Source organism: Plecotus auritus (genome assembly GCF_963455305.1).
Source record: "Plecotus auritus genome assembly, chromosome: 7".
NCBI lineage: Eukaryota > Metazoa > Chordata > Mammalia > Chiroptera > Vespertilionidae > Plecotus > Plecotus auritus.
In genome coordinates, this window is record NC_137774.1 from 5,348,728 (window position 1) to 5,362,577 (window position 13,850).

Consider the following 13,850-nt stretch of genomic DNA (forward strand, 5'->3'; position numbering starts at 1 on the left):
TAAGTGGATCACAGGACAGTTACCCGTGTGTGCAAGGAGTCAGCTAATCCTATTAGCATGACTTTAAAAGGCCTCATTGGGATAGAGGACCCTTCACACACAAGGCGGAGAAATATGCCTGAAACTATGAAAAATACTCAACTTTCCTTGTAGTCAAAGCATTACAAATAAAGAGAAAAAGTCTTTCCCCCTTAAGTGAATACATTTATTTCCAAATGGAAAATACCCAGGCCCACTCAGCAACCGCCGAGGGCAACTGGCACATTCTCCGGCCAGGAGGATCAATGGCGTGGCCTTTCCGGAAATTACTTAGACAAATGCATCAAGGCCCTCTGATCAAGAGGTCAACTTTCCGGCAACTTTGTCCACATTTCTGATGTGTATGTCGGCAAAGGTTTTACAGTGATCTTTATAGAAAAAAAAGAACTTAGAAATAGCCTACATGCCCAGTGGTCGAGGTTATGTGAATAATAATCTGTATTGTGTGAAGTGCTTGTAAAGGCTTTTCATCGTGTGGGGGAGATGCTTGTGTCTCGTCTAGGGGAAAGTCTGCAGTCGTACGGTACGTCCGAGTTACGTGCCGCCGCCTGAAAAAGCGTGGAAGTGACGCCATTCTCCAGCATTTGTTTTCCGTGACGTGATTGTGTGTGGCTTGCCTTTTCTCCCGCAAGCTCTGAGGTTGTCCAGGGTTGCTTCAATATGCATTTTATAGCTTTCCTAGAAGCCCGATGCACGAAGATTCGTGCTAGAATGGGCTTTCCTTTCCCTGGCTGCTGGCCCTGTCTTTCCGCTCCGGCCCAGCCCCTTTCTACTCAGGCCCCAGCTGCCTCTTTCCACTCCGGCCCCGCCTTTCCATGCTGCACAGAGGCCCTGAGAGACAGGGGGTGGGGCGGGGTGCCTGTGTATGCAGCCCCTGTCACTTGGCGCCTGTGTATGCAAATTAACCACCGTCTTTGTTGGGTTAATTTGCATATCACTCCTGATTGGCTGGTGGCATAGCGGAGGTACGGTCAATTTACATGTTTGTCTGTTATTAGGTAAGATAATCAGAAGCGAGGTTATTGGCAGCAGTATTTTATTTGGGGCACTTGCCCAGTGGCAAGATGGCCGGCCAGCCCTCCCGCCCTCCCTCCCTCGACCACTTACACCCATTAAACCTATTGCATTGATGAGCGTTCGATGAATGTCCTGCTGTTGGTTTCATGCCAGGACTTCCCATTTGCAGCCTGTATGTCAGCAGGTCGAGGGGTCCCGGGGGATCTAAGGACACTGTGAGTGCACAGCCTTCGACGGCTCAGGGAAGCGAAGAGGTTTCTCCATGAAAAGGCACCATGTGCGTTATTTCCCTTCCCTCTTCCCTTCGACTCTTGTTAGGTCACGTAGAGCCAGTCTCCAGCACCCCCTCCCCAGTTCCTGACACTGAGCCGCGTCTCCAGTGCCCAGTGGCTTCTAAAGACAGCGTTTAGTGCAGAAATGTCGAGAGTCAGACCTCCTCCTCACCCCCCCAAACCACCAGGCTGTGCCCTCCCACCCCCGAAGATCAAAAGCCAAGAATTAGCTTCCTCCCCCCCCCCCCCCACATTTCAGTGGATGCCTCCCCTTTTTGGGGACATTGAAGCCAAAATTACTTTGAAGATGTAGTAGTGGAAGGGGGGAGGGAGTGTTGGGTGAACGAAGGGAATTTTCTCTCGTTTATTTTCAGGCGCCTATGCCTGCATTTGCGTCTGTAAAATGCACGTGTGACGCAGCTCCAACCTGTCCAATTGTAGGAAAACGGTTGTGGGGCAGCGGTTAGTCACAGGCAAGCACCCGAAAGTTTAAGGGTGCTGTGCAGACCCCCCAGCTTGCAACAGGAGCTTCGCCTCACGTGCTCAGCTGTTTCCTGGGACAGCTCAGCCCCTTTGCACATGCTCCAGTGGCACATGAGCCGTGACGCTGTACAACAAAGATTTCGTTAAGGCAGGAGCTTTCCGGGGTGGGTGCCCATTCTGGGTGGGAGGGAGCAGAAGGAGTTTGCCCCCGTGTGGCAAGATCGAGGCACTGCACCTTTTAGCCTCTGGGACAAGTGTGACCCTTCAAATGCTAATAAAGAGGAAATGGTTTCGCAAAGGACAGGCTTAGAAATAAGCAGAATGCCCTCCAGTCATTAAAAACTAGAGTCACCGAGACTCAGAAATCTAGAAACTATTTCTGAAATTTCAAGTGAAACAAGCGGAATGTGAAACTACATTGAAGCGTAGAATCAATAGTAATAGAATAGCTAGCATTGGTTGTGGATTTCCCGTGCTGGGCACTGTGCTGAGAGCTCTACGCAGACTTTAGTTCTCATAACACCCTTACTAAGGAGATAAGATTATTAAACCCACTTTACCACAGTGGCACTGAGGCACAGAGTAATGAGTGACGGAGCCACTGTCCCAAGGTTGACAGAGCCATGATCCCGTGGTCGGCAGAGCCATGATCCCGTGGTCGGCAGAGCCATGATCCCGTGGTCGGCAGAGCCATGATCCCGTGGTCGGCAGAGCCATGATCCCGTGGTCGGCAGAGCCATGATCCCGTGGTTGACAGAGCCATGATCCCATAGGTGGCAGAGCCATGATCCCACCGCAGCCAGTGTGATCCAGCATCTGATCTCGTCACCATTTGTACTCCCTGCCCATATGCAAAGCATCAGCATACAAAACTAGACACAGATGAGGGACAAATGACAGCTGTCATGTTAGGGATACTGGACACCTGTCTTTGGGCAGGGGTCTGTTTTTGGAGGCAGTGTTCTTTAATGTGGTTGTATTTGTAGCTTTACAGAAAGGAGACAGTGGGAGAGTTGCAGATAGGTTTAGAGTTGGCCAGAGGCTTTCGTTTTGATGTCTTGGGGCTGAGGGGCCCTCTGCTAAGTCGGGGAGGACCCCCTGGCTCTTTCTGAAATTCCCACATGACTGTCAAGAAGGGCTTCCTTGGACCATGGCTTCTCTGTCTGTTAGTGTTGATGCTGGCCAATGTTGAGTAATTAGTTCATGTTCAAGTTCCGCATAAATTACATAAAGGAAGTCACGCTAATCCCATGAATGATTAGGGAAACAGAACCCAATTCTTAGCAAGCCTTGTCACACTCATGGATAATTGACTTTCTTCCCCCAATTATCGTGATGCCCTGGGAGACAAGAAAAGAGGGAAAACATTAGTCAGCGGCCCCTCCTGGCTCCCCGCTTTAGGGCGGCCTTTCGATTCTGTTTGTGCTTACCGAGTACAGCCACCGGGAATAGACACACCCTTCATTTATGTTTTGTAACGGGTTTAGCTTTCAGAGAAGGTGTTTTTCCGGGGATTTGAAAATGTCTGCCCGAAGCAGCCGAGGATTTGCCCATCTGTGCTAATTCAACCAGATCATGTCCAGTGGCGTCCGGGGATGTGTTTAAGGCCCTCGTGGCTGGCGATCCGTTCATTAGCGCTGCCATGTTCATTGGGGCCTGAGCGCCCAGCCTTGGCCCGTGAGATGGGGCCCCATCACACAGACAGCAAGCTTCCTGTGTTCCTGGTGGCATTGGGCCCAGGGTTCTGAAAACAAAGGTTGATCTGGCATTTACCCAGCGAGATGTTCTCATCTGAGGGCCTTGAATCCGTAAGGGTTAAAAAAAAAAATCATTTTAAAGTCATGTCGATGTTTTTGTTTTTGTTATTTGCTGGAGAGAAGATCACAGCTTCCAAAAGCAGTTGCTGATCTAGGTTTGGGTCCCTGATCTGGAGGAGGCTGGACTATTCACTCCTGGGGAGGGAGGGAGGGAGGGAGTTGAGCCCTGAGGGGAGGGGCTCCCGGGCAGCCGGGCTCCTTCCTGGTGGTCCCCTGGCTCGGGCCGGCGGACCCCTGTCTGCTTTGCCCTGTGATACAATGTGTCGGGACAAGGATCGTGCCCCTGGTTTGGGAGAGGGGAACCCAGGATGTCCTGTGTCCCATCAGGTCCCGTGGACTGGTCCGTCTGTCCCACTGGGGTCCTCGTTCTCCCAGGCAGCAGCGCGGGGCCCCTCTGGCAAAGGTGACGTGGGAGGATGCCGGCTGAGCCCCACCAGGGGGTCCCCTCTTTGTGTGGATTCTGCGGTGCTTGCCTTCAGATTTTAAGAGAGGCTCTTTGAAGATGACCCGCCCTGACGTGGTTCCTTTCTTCCCTCTGGGAAGACCTGAGGGCCTGGCTCCGAGTCCTCGTCTGTAACGAGCATTTCCTCTTACACTTAGGGCCAGTGGGTCGGACGGGTTAAGAAACACCGCTTTCGGTTGGTCCGAGTGGGAATAATCGTAGACACGGGATTTCCACTGAGCCGTTTCCGTCTCAGACGTCACTCACCGCCAGCTCACGGGCCCTCTCTGCCACCTCCACGTCTTGAACTGAACATCTGGGATTTCAGGTCCCCGGATGTCACTGCCGTGACTGCTCCCACTGCCCTTTTTGTCGAGCAATGGAGATCAACACTCCGCCCTCCCCACCGGTCAACCAAGGGGCCTGGGTAGGAGGAGTCCTCAGGAGGCAGAGGACCTTGGCTTGACCCCCGAGCCCAACAGGGGGTGGGGGGGCGGCTGTGTGACCTGCGACAGTCACTCCCCCTCTCTGCTCATTTGTGAAAGGGAGTGATCCCTTCACAGGGCTTTTGTAAGGACTCAGGTTATTAAAATAACTCTTCAGCATCGCCTGCCAGCCAGGGTCATTGATGTATTCCGTCTTTGAACTTGGCCTCAGCTGTTCCATCCCTAAGTGCCCTTCCTCTTGGCCCAATCCTGCTTCAGAGGTGTCAGAACCTCTCCTCTTTCAATAAGTCTCCTGGGTCTTGTCACTGCGTCTGCCCCCCAAGTGGTCCTCCTCTGCCCACGGTGCGGGTGCGGCATTTATTTTACTTGGTGGCGCGTGACGGTTTAATGAGCCTTAAGCGGGAGAGGCAGGAAGATTCATTGCTCAGGGTCCTCCGCGCTCCTGATGGATGTGGGCTGATTTCCCTCGTCGCGGACTCATTAGTGGCGGCTTATTTAAGGTCCCTACGGCTTTGTGCCCACCGGAGGGGGCGCCGACATCAGGCCCCGCACCTGGGACCCCAGGGCCTGGCTTCTTTCCCGGGCTCACGACTCTGACTCTGTGCTTCGTGACGTTCCCGGGAGACCCACGCTCCACGCTCGGTGCTGGGGTTCGCTGGCGCCGTCACGACTCTGTGGCTCTCGCGTGTTATTGCAGGAGATTCAGGGTCTGCTCCTCCGTGTCACTCACAGCAATAAGCACAGTCTTCAGTGCTGGTCAGAGACGCAGCCCTGCCCCTTCGATTTAAAGGGGTTTACCCATGTCTTTCCTGCCTTGCACCCTGAAGTTATAAAATTCTAAAGGGAAGAGTTTGGGCCTGGGGTTGTTTTTTTCCCCCCTTATCACCTCCCACACTCTGAGGAGGCCCAGGGAGTGAGTGGTGTCGGCTGGTTAACCCCACGGGCATCGGGCCGCCTCCGCCACGGTGCGGCCTGCTTCCTGCCTGCACTCCGGTCTGCTTGCTCGTGTCAGTGTTCCTGGGCTTAACATCCCAGATACTTAGCCCAGCTGGGGTGGCTCAGGGGTTGAACGTTGACCTATGAACCAGGAGGTCATGGTTCCATTCCCCGTCAGGGCACATGCCCGGGTTGCACGCTCGATCCCCAGTAGGGGGCGAGCAGGAGGCAGCCGATCAATGATTCTCTCTCATCATTGATGTTTCTCTCTCTCGCTTGCTCATTCCCGCTCCCTCTCAGTAATCAATAAAAATATATTTTTTAAAAATCCCAGATACGTAGTTCCATTTCCCATCCAGCCTCTACAGCCTGAGTCGTTCGATGTTGTCAGAATGTACAGCAGCATCCCTTCATGTGTGCACAGACACCCACCCACGTGCAAACATGCACTGGGGCCGCCTGACATCTGAGCAGGAAAGCTGGGACTGAGTGGCACTCAGATGCTCGGACACACACACACACGCACGTGCATACACACACACACACACACACACACACACACACTTGAATGGGTCCCCAGGAGTCGGTGTGACCAGGAGAGTCATGGGGTAGAGCTCTGTGGGCGAGAAGGGCGTTGACAGCCACCATTTCCCCACACAGCACTTAGGACAGTCTCGGGGTTTCCCTGCAGCCTCTCCTTTGATCCTCGCAAAAGCCCGATGCAACAGGTACTGTTATCCCGCCTGGAGGATCAGGAAACGGAGGCACAGAGAGGCTTAGCAGCTTGCAGGCCACAGTCTGGTTCCAGAATCTGCACTTCTCGCCCCTGCTCCGTTCTCGCCCCTGCTCCGCTTTGCCTCTCCCTAGGGCGCATGGCCAGCGTCCCCTGTTTTCACCTTCCTTCCCCTTTTTAGTGCCTTTCCATTGGGCGCCGAACGTCCGCTCAGTGAGTGCTTGCAGAACGAGTGGATGAGTGAGTGCGTGAAGGAGCGAAGGGATGAGGAGATGAAGGAACACGCAGGAGAACGCACGGTTGGTCCATCAGCAAGTTAGGAAGCGGCTCCTATCCCCATCTGAAAGCCCCCTCCTGTCGCCGCTTGCCCACGTCCAAAGCACTTCCTCCTGTTCACAGTCCTCTCTCTTCCCGTCCCTCTCTTTCTGCCCAGACAAGAGTGAGAATGGCGAGGCGTACCAGAGGAAGAGGGCGGCGGCCCCCGGCCAGCCCCAGGACCCCGCCGTCCCCGCGTCTGCTCCAGGGGCCTCAGCCCCGCCTAGCAGCAGCAGCTGGAGGAGGATCACGCTGCTCATCTTGGCCATCACCATCCACAACATCCCAGGTGAGGCCCCGCCCCGCCCGCAGGGCACGCACTGCCGAAGGCCTGGCACTGCTGCTGGCTCAGCTGCCTGGCTGGGAAGGGGGCCGGGCAGTCGGGGTGCAGGTCCTCTTTTGAGGGGCGTGCAGATGTTTCTTGACTATATTTCTGGGGTTACTTCTTCTCGATGGGTCCCGTTCCAGTCACTTCGAACCATGTCACTCCTTCTTCCCTCAATCAGTTCCTCTCTTCGTGTATCTGCTCCGAGTCCTTTGGAGCCCGACTTCTAACTGTCCCCTGATTCCCGTGAACGAGCCTTTCATAAACACGCGACGTCTCGTTCCGCTTCATGGTCTTAAAGTGTCGAATTCATTGAGTCAGCTTTGCCGTTGGTCCTACCTGTGACAGCTTTCTGAAATGTCCCTGCCAGTCCTTCCCTTGTTAGCATTTTGGAGGAATTGGTTTTGTGTCTTTGGATTTATTTTAATTAGGAAAAAAAAAATGTATTGGTGTTCTGTTTCCAAAAACGACACACGTTGTATTTAGCGTCACTAGAAACAGACACCGAAAGGGAGCCTGCTCTCCTCGGGCCGGGAATCGCCGAAGGCTCGGAGCCCTTGAGTCTGTCATCTGCCCCCTGAAAAGCACTTTACGAGACAGCGTGTTCAGTCTGGGGTCGCTGTCACAAAGGCACGTCCTTTCCTCGGGGTATCGCTTTCCAAAGGACGAGAGCGGCCAGCCCCTGCGCGAGAGGGGCACGGGGTGGGGAGGGGAGGGGTACCGCCACACGCGGAACATGGGCACCCTTCCGTGTGCCGGGGGTGGGGGAGAGGGGGGGCTCGAAGCCGCGGCCTCCATTTCTTCCCGAAGCAGGTAAACCGCCTGCACCCCTCACACCTGTTTCTCTAAATGGGGGTTCTTTCCTGCTCTAGAGCTGTGGACAGATAGCCCCCAGGGGGTCTGTGAACACCCAAAACCGCCGCCAATGACCGTGGCTCCCTTTCTGTATCTGAGGGGAACTGAGCACCAAGTCGCAATCGAGTTCCTTCTAATCTCTTTTCATGAGGAGCTTATGGCCCCCACAGGGCACCGCCATTGCTTCGTACGTGAGGAAGTTACACGTAGAGCTTTAAGGGATTCGAAGGAATCTCATCCAAACACGGCTCCTTGGAGCATGTGGGGGAGGGCGTGTTAAATGTTCCCCGTGGCCCCTTCAGCCCGGCCTTGGGTGACGCCGTGAGCCGTCATGCAGACAGACAGTACATTATTCATCTCGTCTATTTAACAATGTTCATCCCCTCGGCCTGGCAGCACCTCCAGGGTCCTCACCCCGCCCCCGGCAGGCCAGGTCAGTCCCATCTGCCGTCCCCTTTGACACGGACCGCAGCCCTCACGGGCTCTGGGTTGGTGGTGGCGTGAGCCTGGGCGTCCTCTTTCCCCGGCCTGGTCCCTGTGTGCCGCCCGGGGCGGCTCTAAGACTGCGCAGGGAGGAGCCAGTGGCCAGAGAGAACTGATCGAAGCATTTTCCCGGGACGAGGACCGGATAGGAAGTTTTATTACCCACGGGCCTTTCCCGGGAAAACCGGCTACTTCCCGGGGCTTTGCTCCCAGAAACTGGAGGTGTCCTCTCCGGCCAGAGACCCACTCACAGGCAGGCGTCCTCGTGGTAATGAGCACGTTGACGATGCTGGAGGCCGCCGCTGCCTGGGGCCTTTCGATGTTCGGGACGTGAAGGGCTCCACGTCTAGGATGTAGATGTTTGTGTCCTTGTTTGATGTTTTAGACACTCGACCCGGGGGGAGGGGAGGCTAATTAGACAGAGCTCCAGGTCACACAGGCGGGCAGAGCTGATTCGAGCTCCATCCCTGTTGCCCCCAGCCTGCCTCCTGCTTTGGCAAGCTCGCTTCCCGTCTGCCGGTGATCGCAGGGGTTTTCAGAGCTGGTTATGGAAGAATTCAGGAAGTGCTTCTCACTGTCCGCAACTTGCCACATTAAAGGTGTGTGTCGGCGGCACCGCCCCAGTGTGTCAGCAGTGTGTCGGCGGTGATCACCGGGTGCAATGGGCTCAGTTCAGCAAGGAGAGTTAGGGTGGCGGGGGCGGGAGGGTGGGTAATCTGAACCGAAGCCTCATTCACGCACAGGACCTGCACTGTGGGCGCCCTGTGGATCTGTGTAGAAATGAGCCCCCCGCAGCCCCTCACCCACCACCTTAGGGAGCGTGACTTGGAGGGAGAGATGGACACACCCAGGATTTCAAGTCGGAAAGGCCAGGACTTGGATCCTGGAGCCCCACAATGCTCGGCTGGCAGGGTGGCCTCCGGTGCACCTGGGGGAGCCTCCGTTTCCCCAGCAGGACAGTGGGGGCAGCGTCTGTCGGCTGCGCAGCGTTCAGTGAGGTGACAGCGATGGCGGCTCTGTCCGCGTCACCTGCTGGGAAGTGCATGCCGGATGCCTGGAGCGCCTTGGGGCCTGAGAAATGTCCGTTCCCTCCCCCGCGCCCCTCCCCCTTGGTCTTCGCCCGGCTCTGGTCTCCTCCAGGCGATCCCAGGTGGGCACGCCTCCCACGACCTGCGTTTTCACTCCGGCAGGCAGGTGGTTCCTTTGGTAGGCGCTTCCACTTCCTCCAGGGGTTTGGAAACACTGCAACCTTCTCCTCTCATTAGCCGCGTCTCCGTCTCGGTGGGCAGCCTGACATTGTCGTTAGCGCGGGCTCCCGTCTGGGTGACGTCGGCGTCGGCGTGGCAGAGGCTGGTGGCTGGGAGCGTGAGAATCGCCCCGGCGCCCCGAGGTGGAGACACAGGAAAAGTGATGGGCAGCTTTGAGATGATGTCACCTCCCGCCATAGGCCGGACACACAGACGGACGGACGCCGTGCCCTGCGGGCCTTCCGGTCCAGGAAGCCACGTTCTATGGCTGCCCCGGGATTGGGGCTCCCATCCAGACTCAGCCCACGTCTGCGAGAGTCTGTCATCCTCGACCTGTTACGTAAATTAAAGAAGGAATTAAAGCCGGGGGCTTTGAACACACTTCTGTCTTAGGACTCAAGGTTTCCAGTAACTTCCAGATGTCTTTCTAGCAACGGTGACGCAGATATTGGGGATGCCTCAGCAGGCTCGTCGTCGTGTCTGATGTTGGGGTGCAGGGCAGGTCGGGGCGGGGGGAGCTGCTCCGAGGACGGCTCCTCGTCCACTCCTCTGGGTGCTGTGTCATCTGCAGAGAGACGCCCCCCCCCCCCACGTGCCAGGCCACATCGCTGGTCGGTGTCCACGTGGCCCCTCAGAACAGCTTCTCCTCACTCAGCTCGGGCTTTGCAGACAGGACGTATGCTGTCCTGGGGACCTCACTGTGAAGTCTGTGCCCCAGGGACGCTGCCCAGTTCGCCCCCGCCCCCACTCCCGAGAGGCAGTGCCCCCCTCCCCCGACACTCCTCAGCCCTCGTTCGCTCTGATTCAAGTCCAGAGCCCTCTCTTCCAGATACATTTGTCCCCTTTCGTATGTCCTCAGAAACCCTTCCTGGCTCGGAGATGTCAGGAGAGAGGCGGGGTCACGCTGACGGGGAAACTAATCCCCGAATCCCGCTTTCCTGTGCAACTTGCCACATTAAAGGCTCCGTGTCAGTACAGCGACAGGGCATCTTCTCTCACGCTCTTTTAACCACGCGCCTTTCTCCAGCAGAGCCGTTTGCTTATGCAGTCAGAGTCCCGGTGGCATCTTAGTGCCCCCTCTGTGGCCTGGTCTCTGGGTCAGCTTCTCTCTCATGCTGGAGCTCTGGGGCCTTTCTGTGAGGGGCGGGCCTTACGGGAGGCACTGGCCAATAAACCGAGTCACCGACCCCTCTGGAGCACAGCGGCATCAGCCCGGGGAAGGAGAGTGGGCAGGCGGGAGTCCAGGTACAAGGAAGACGGGGTGTGTGTGTGGGGGGGTTTGGGGAGGACACTGGGGCTGTGAGGATGCCTGGTCCCTGGGCTCTGCCCCGCGAGGAGCCAGGCGCTCTACCCTGACCTGTGGTCCGCGAGGACTCCCCGAAGCCTGGGTTTCACCTCCAGGTAATTCTGAAGAGCGCCCTGTTGCTTAGAGACAGGAGATGGGCCTGGAGTGAAGATAAGGTTGCCAAGGAAACCAAGCCACAAATTCCCTTGTTTTTCTTGGGGATGCTGGACGGACGGAGGAGCAAAGAAGTTTTCTGACAGCTGGAAGGAACGTCTCTCCTGTGTGTGTTTTCAACAAACTGACGTGTCGTCCAAGACACAGCCGAGCCAGTCCCCCAGTTGACAAAAACAGGGAGTTGAGTTTGCATTTTGTGTGTGTGTGTGTGTGTGTGTGTGTGTGTGTATGTGTGTGTGTGTGTGTTTAATATCAGGGAGCACCTTCTGATGCAGACGGAATTAAGCAGCCTTTTAATCCTGATTTATTTGCAGAGGTGAGGACCCAGGATGCAGCCCCTTCCTGGTGTATAACTTAGCTTTATTGAATTCCGAGTTTCCACGTGTCGCCCCAATCTCTCTCTTTTTTGGGGGTGCGGGGAGCTGGGCAGGAAGGCGGGCTGGTTGCACAGTGCGGGATGCCTAGGGTTCTGATGAATGGAAACGGGGAGAGAGAGGAGGGACCGGGTCTTTCCGGAACCCGTCACCTGAGTTATTCTTGGCTAAACTATCCCTCGAGCGGGCAGCACCGTTTTGTTTTGATCTCCACTGTGGTGCCGGGGCCACGTCTCTTCGCGCTTCCCCACGGCCCCCTCCTCCCCTCTGACACCTGCTCTGTCATTCTTACACTCTGGCCCCAACAAGGGATGCTCAGGGGGACCCCCCCATTTGTCTAGAGGCTCCCACACCCCCACTTCCTCCCTCCCTTCTCCTCTACCTTCCAGTTTCGGGCCGCCCTTGAACCTGGCCAATTTCTACTCCCGTCTGTGGAGCGCGCTCGTGTGTGCCAACACCCCCCTGACACTGTCCAGGGAAGCAGACCCCAGGCTGCGTGGCGTCACCCGTCCCGTCCTACCCCGGAGAGACTACCTGGCTCCCGAGAGCCCCGGGAGTCAGAAAAGCTCATGACCCAGCGAAGCCTTCCTTCCCCAGCCCGCGCCGTGTCGGGAGGGAGCTAATTCCTTGTTAGCTGGCTGGAAGTCAGCTTTTTGTTGGCGAAAGAACTCTGTCCTTCCTCTCTCCCCTGCGCCCGGCTGGCCGTGGGGTATGACCTCGAGTCTTCCACCAGGAGAGGATGATCTGTGACGCTTCCCCGAGACCCATCCGGCACCTCCCTCCGGCGTGTTCGTTGGGGATGAGGGGTTTCATAGCTGCACTGTGGACACGTGGGGCCTGCGATGTCTCACGTGAGCCTTCTCAGCGCACAGCTTTGCGGGAAGGGATGGGGAACCCCACCCCCCACCCCTATCCCCAGCCGTAATTGACCGGCCATCTGCAGACCTGGGTCCCCTCCGCCCGCCTGGAACCTGTCCCGACCCCCGCTGCTTCCCTTAATGTGCTGGTGGTGCTCTCACCCGCGATTCACCGGGGCCCTGCGAGCGAGTGTGCCGTGCCCTCCAGATGCTGCTGATTAAGACAGGGATTGGCTGTGCTCTTGCCTGGCCCGGCTTCCTTTCCTCCCTCCCTGGGCCAGGGACCCGGTGGGAAGGAAGAACAAAAGCAATAGCTGAGAGATGTTCCGAAATTGAACTCTGCTGCCACCAATGACCAAAGCTGTGCCCTGGGGCTGAGGGGATGACTCCCCTCGGAGGTGCAGGGATCCCCAAGTTCAGGTCCAGTGTGGGGAGCACAGTCATGGAAATATACTCCACACCTGGGCAGCCGCCTGCAGGAACGTCTCTCAGCTCAGACGTGGGGCAGGCGACCTTGAAGACCCACGTGTAGCCTTCCTTGTGGGCTGTGACATCCCAGTTAGGATAAGAGGACGCCGGCGCGTACAGAAAACCCAAAACCGCCGTTTTGTCTCTCGTTTAAAGGAAGTCCAGCCCGGCCAGCGTGGTTCGGTGGTTGAGCTTTGACCTCTGAACCAGGAGGTCACGGTTCCATTCCTGGTCAGGGCACATGCCTGGGTTGCCAGCTTGATCCCCAGTGGGGGGCGTGCAGGAGGCAGCCAATCAATGATTCTCTCTCATCATTGATGTTTCTCTCTCTCTGTCTCTCTCCCCCTTTCCCTTTTTCTCTGAAATAAATAAAAAAATACTTTTAAAACCTATAAAAAAAATTAAAGAAAAGAAGTTCAGCCCTGGCTGGTGTGGCTCAGTTGGTTGGAGCATCGTCCGGTGCACCAAAAGGTCGCGGGTTCGATTCCCAGTCAGGGCACATACCCAGGTTGCAAGTTTAATTTACCCGGTCGCAGCTCCAACAGGAGGCAACCCATTGCTGCTTCTCTTTCACATCGATGTTTCTCTCTCTCTCTCCCTCCCTTCTCGCTCTAAAATCAGTAAAAACATGGCCTCGGGTGAGGAATGACAAGAAGCCCAGCACAGGGATGGCAGCTGCGGGACACGGGCCCCTGTTTGGTTTCCGCTTTGCCGATGGCTCTCCTCCTCCTAGTCCAGGGTCCCCATCGGGTCTTCAGCCATCACTCCTTCCTCCAGATAGCCCTGAGGAGGACGGCTCCAAACTCCTGCTTTGCCTTCTGGAAAGTTCTAGCGCACAGCGTTCCCTCACTAAGGAAAGGGGGAGAAGGGACATTGGAAGACGACAGTGGCCTCTGTCCCCCACCGTGGCCGGCCTGAGAGGCTCCGAAGCAGGGATGCACCCGAGTAACCTCTGGGAAAGGGGCCCCCACTCAGGGCCTCTCCCTGCAGGAGGGCCGCGTGGTGGGTCAGAGCCCACCCGGGTTTGATCCTGGCTCGGCCCCTCACTGGTGGCTTGAAGGCACGTTACCGTCTCGTGTACTTAACCATCCCTTTTTCCATCTTACAGATGCCATTAAATGGCGCAGGCATCTTTACAACAGATTGTATCCAACCCTCCCCTCTGGATTCTAAACCCTTCATATTCTCATGAATTTTTACTGTTGCTGTGATTTGAAACAGCATCCAAAGTGTCTGGGTGCAGCGGTGATAACTCCTCATCTTGAGGATGCTCTGCTGAAGG

The 13,850-nt window shown here is 56.3% G+C and overlaps 1 protein-coding gene across 8 annotated transcripts in view; it reads left to right on the forward strand.

The window, feature by feature from the left end:
• The window catches only part of SLC39A11 (solute carrier family 39 member 11), a 463,057-nt gene that overhangs the window by 159,495 nt on the left and 289,712 nt on the right, over positions 1-13,850 (forward strand). For all 8 annotated transcript variants that reach the window (XR_013961103.1, XR_013961104.1, XM_080678282.1 and 5 more), the window contains one exon: positions 6,619-6,789. Coding sequence is in view for 6 of the 8 variants with exons in the window: in XM_080678282.1 (XP_080534408.1) it covers positions 6,619-6,789 (171 nt within the window). In the remaining 2 variants the exon portion in view is untranslated. The remainder of the gene's footprint in view (positions 1-6,618; positions 6,790-13,850) is intronic.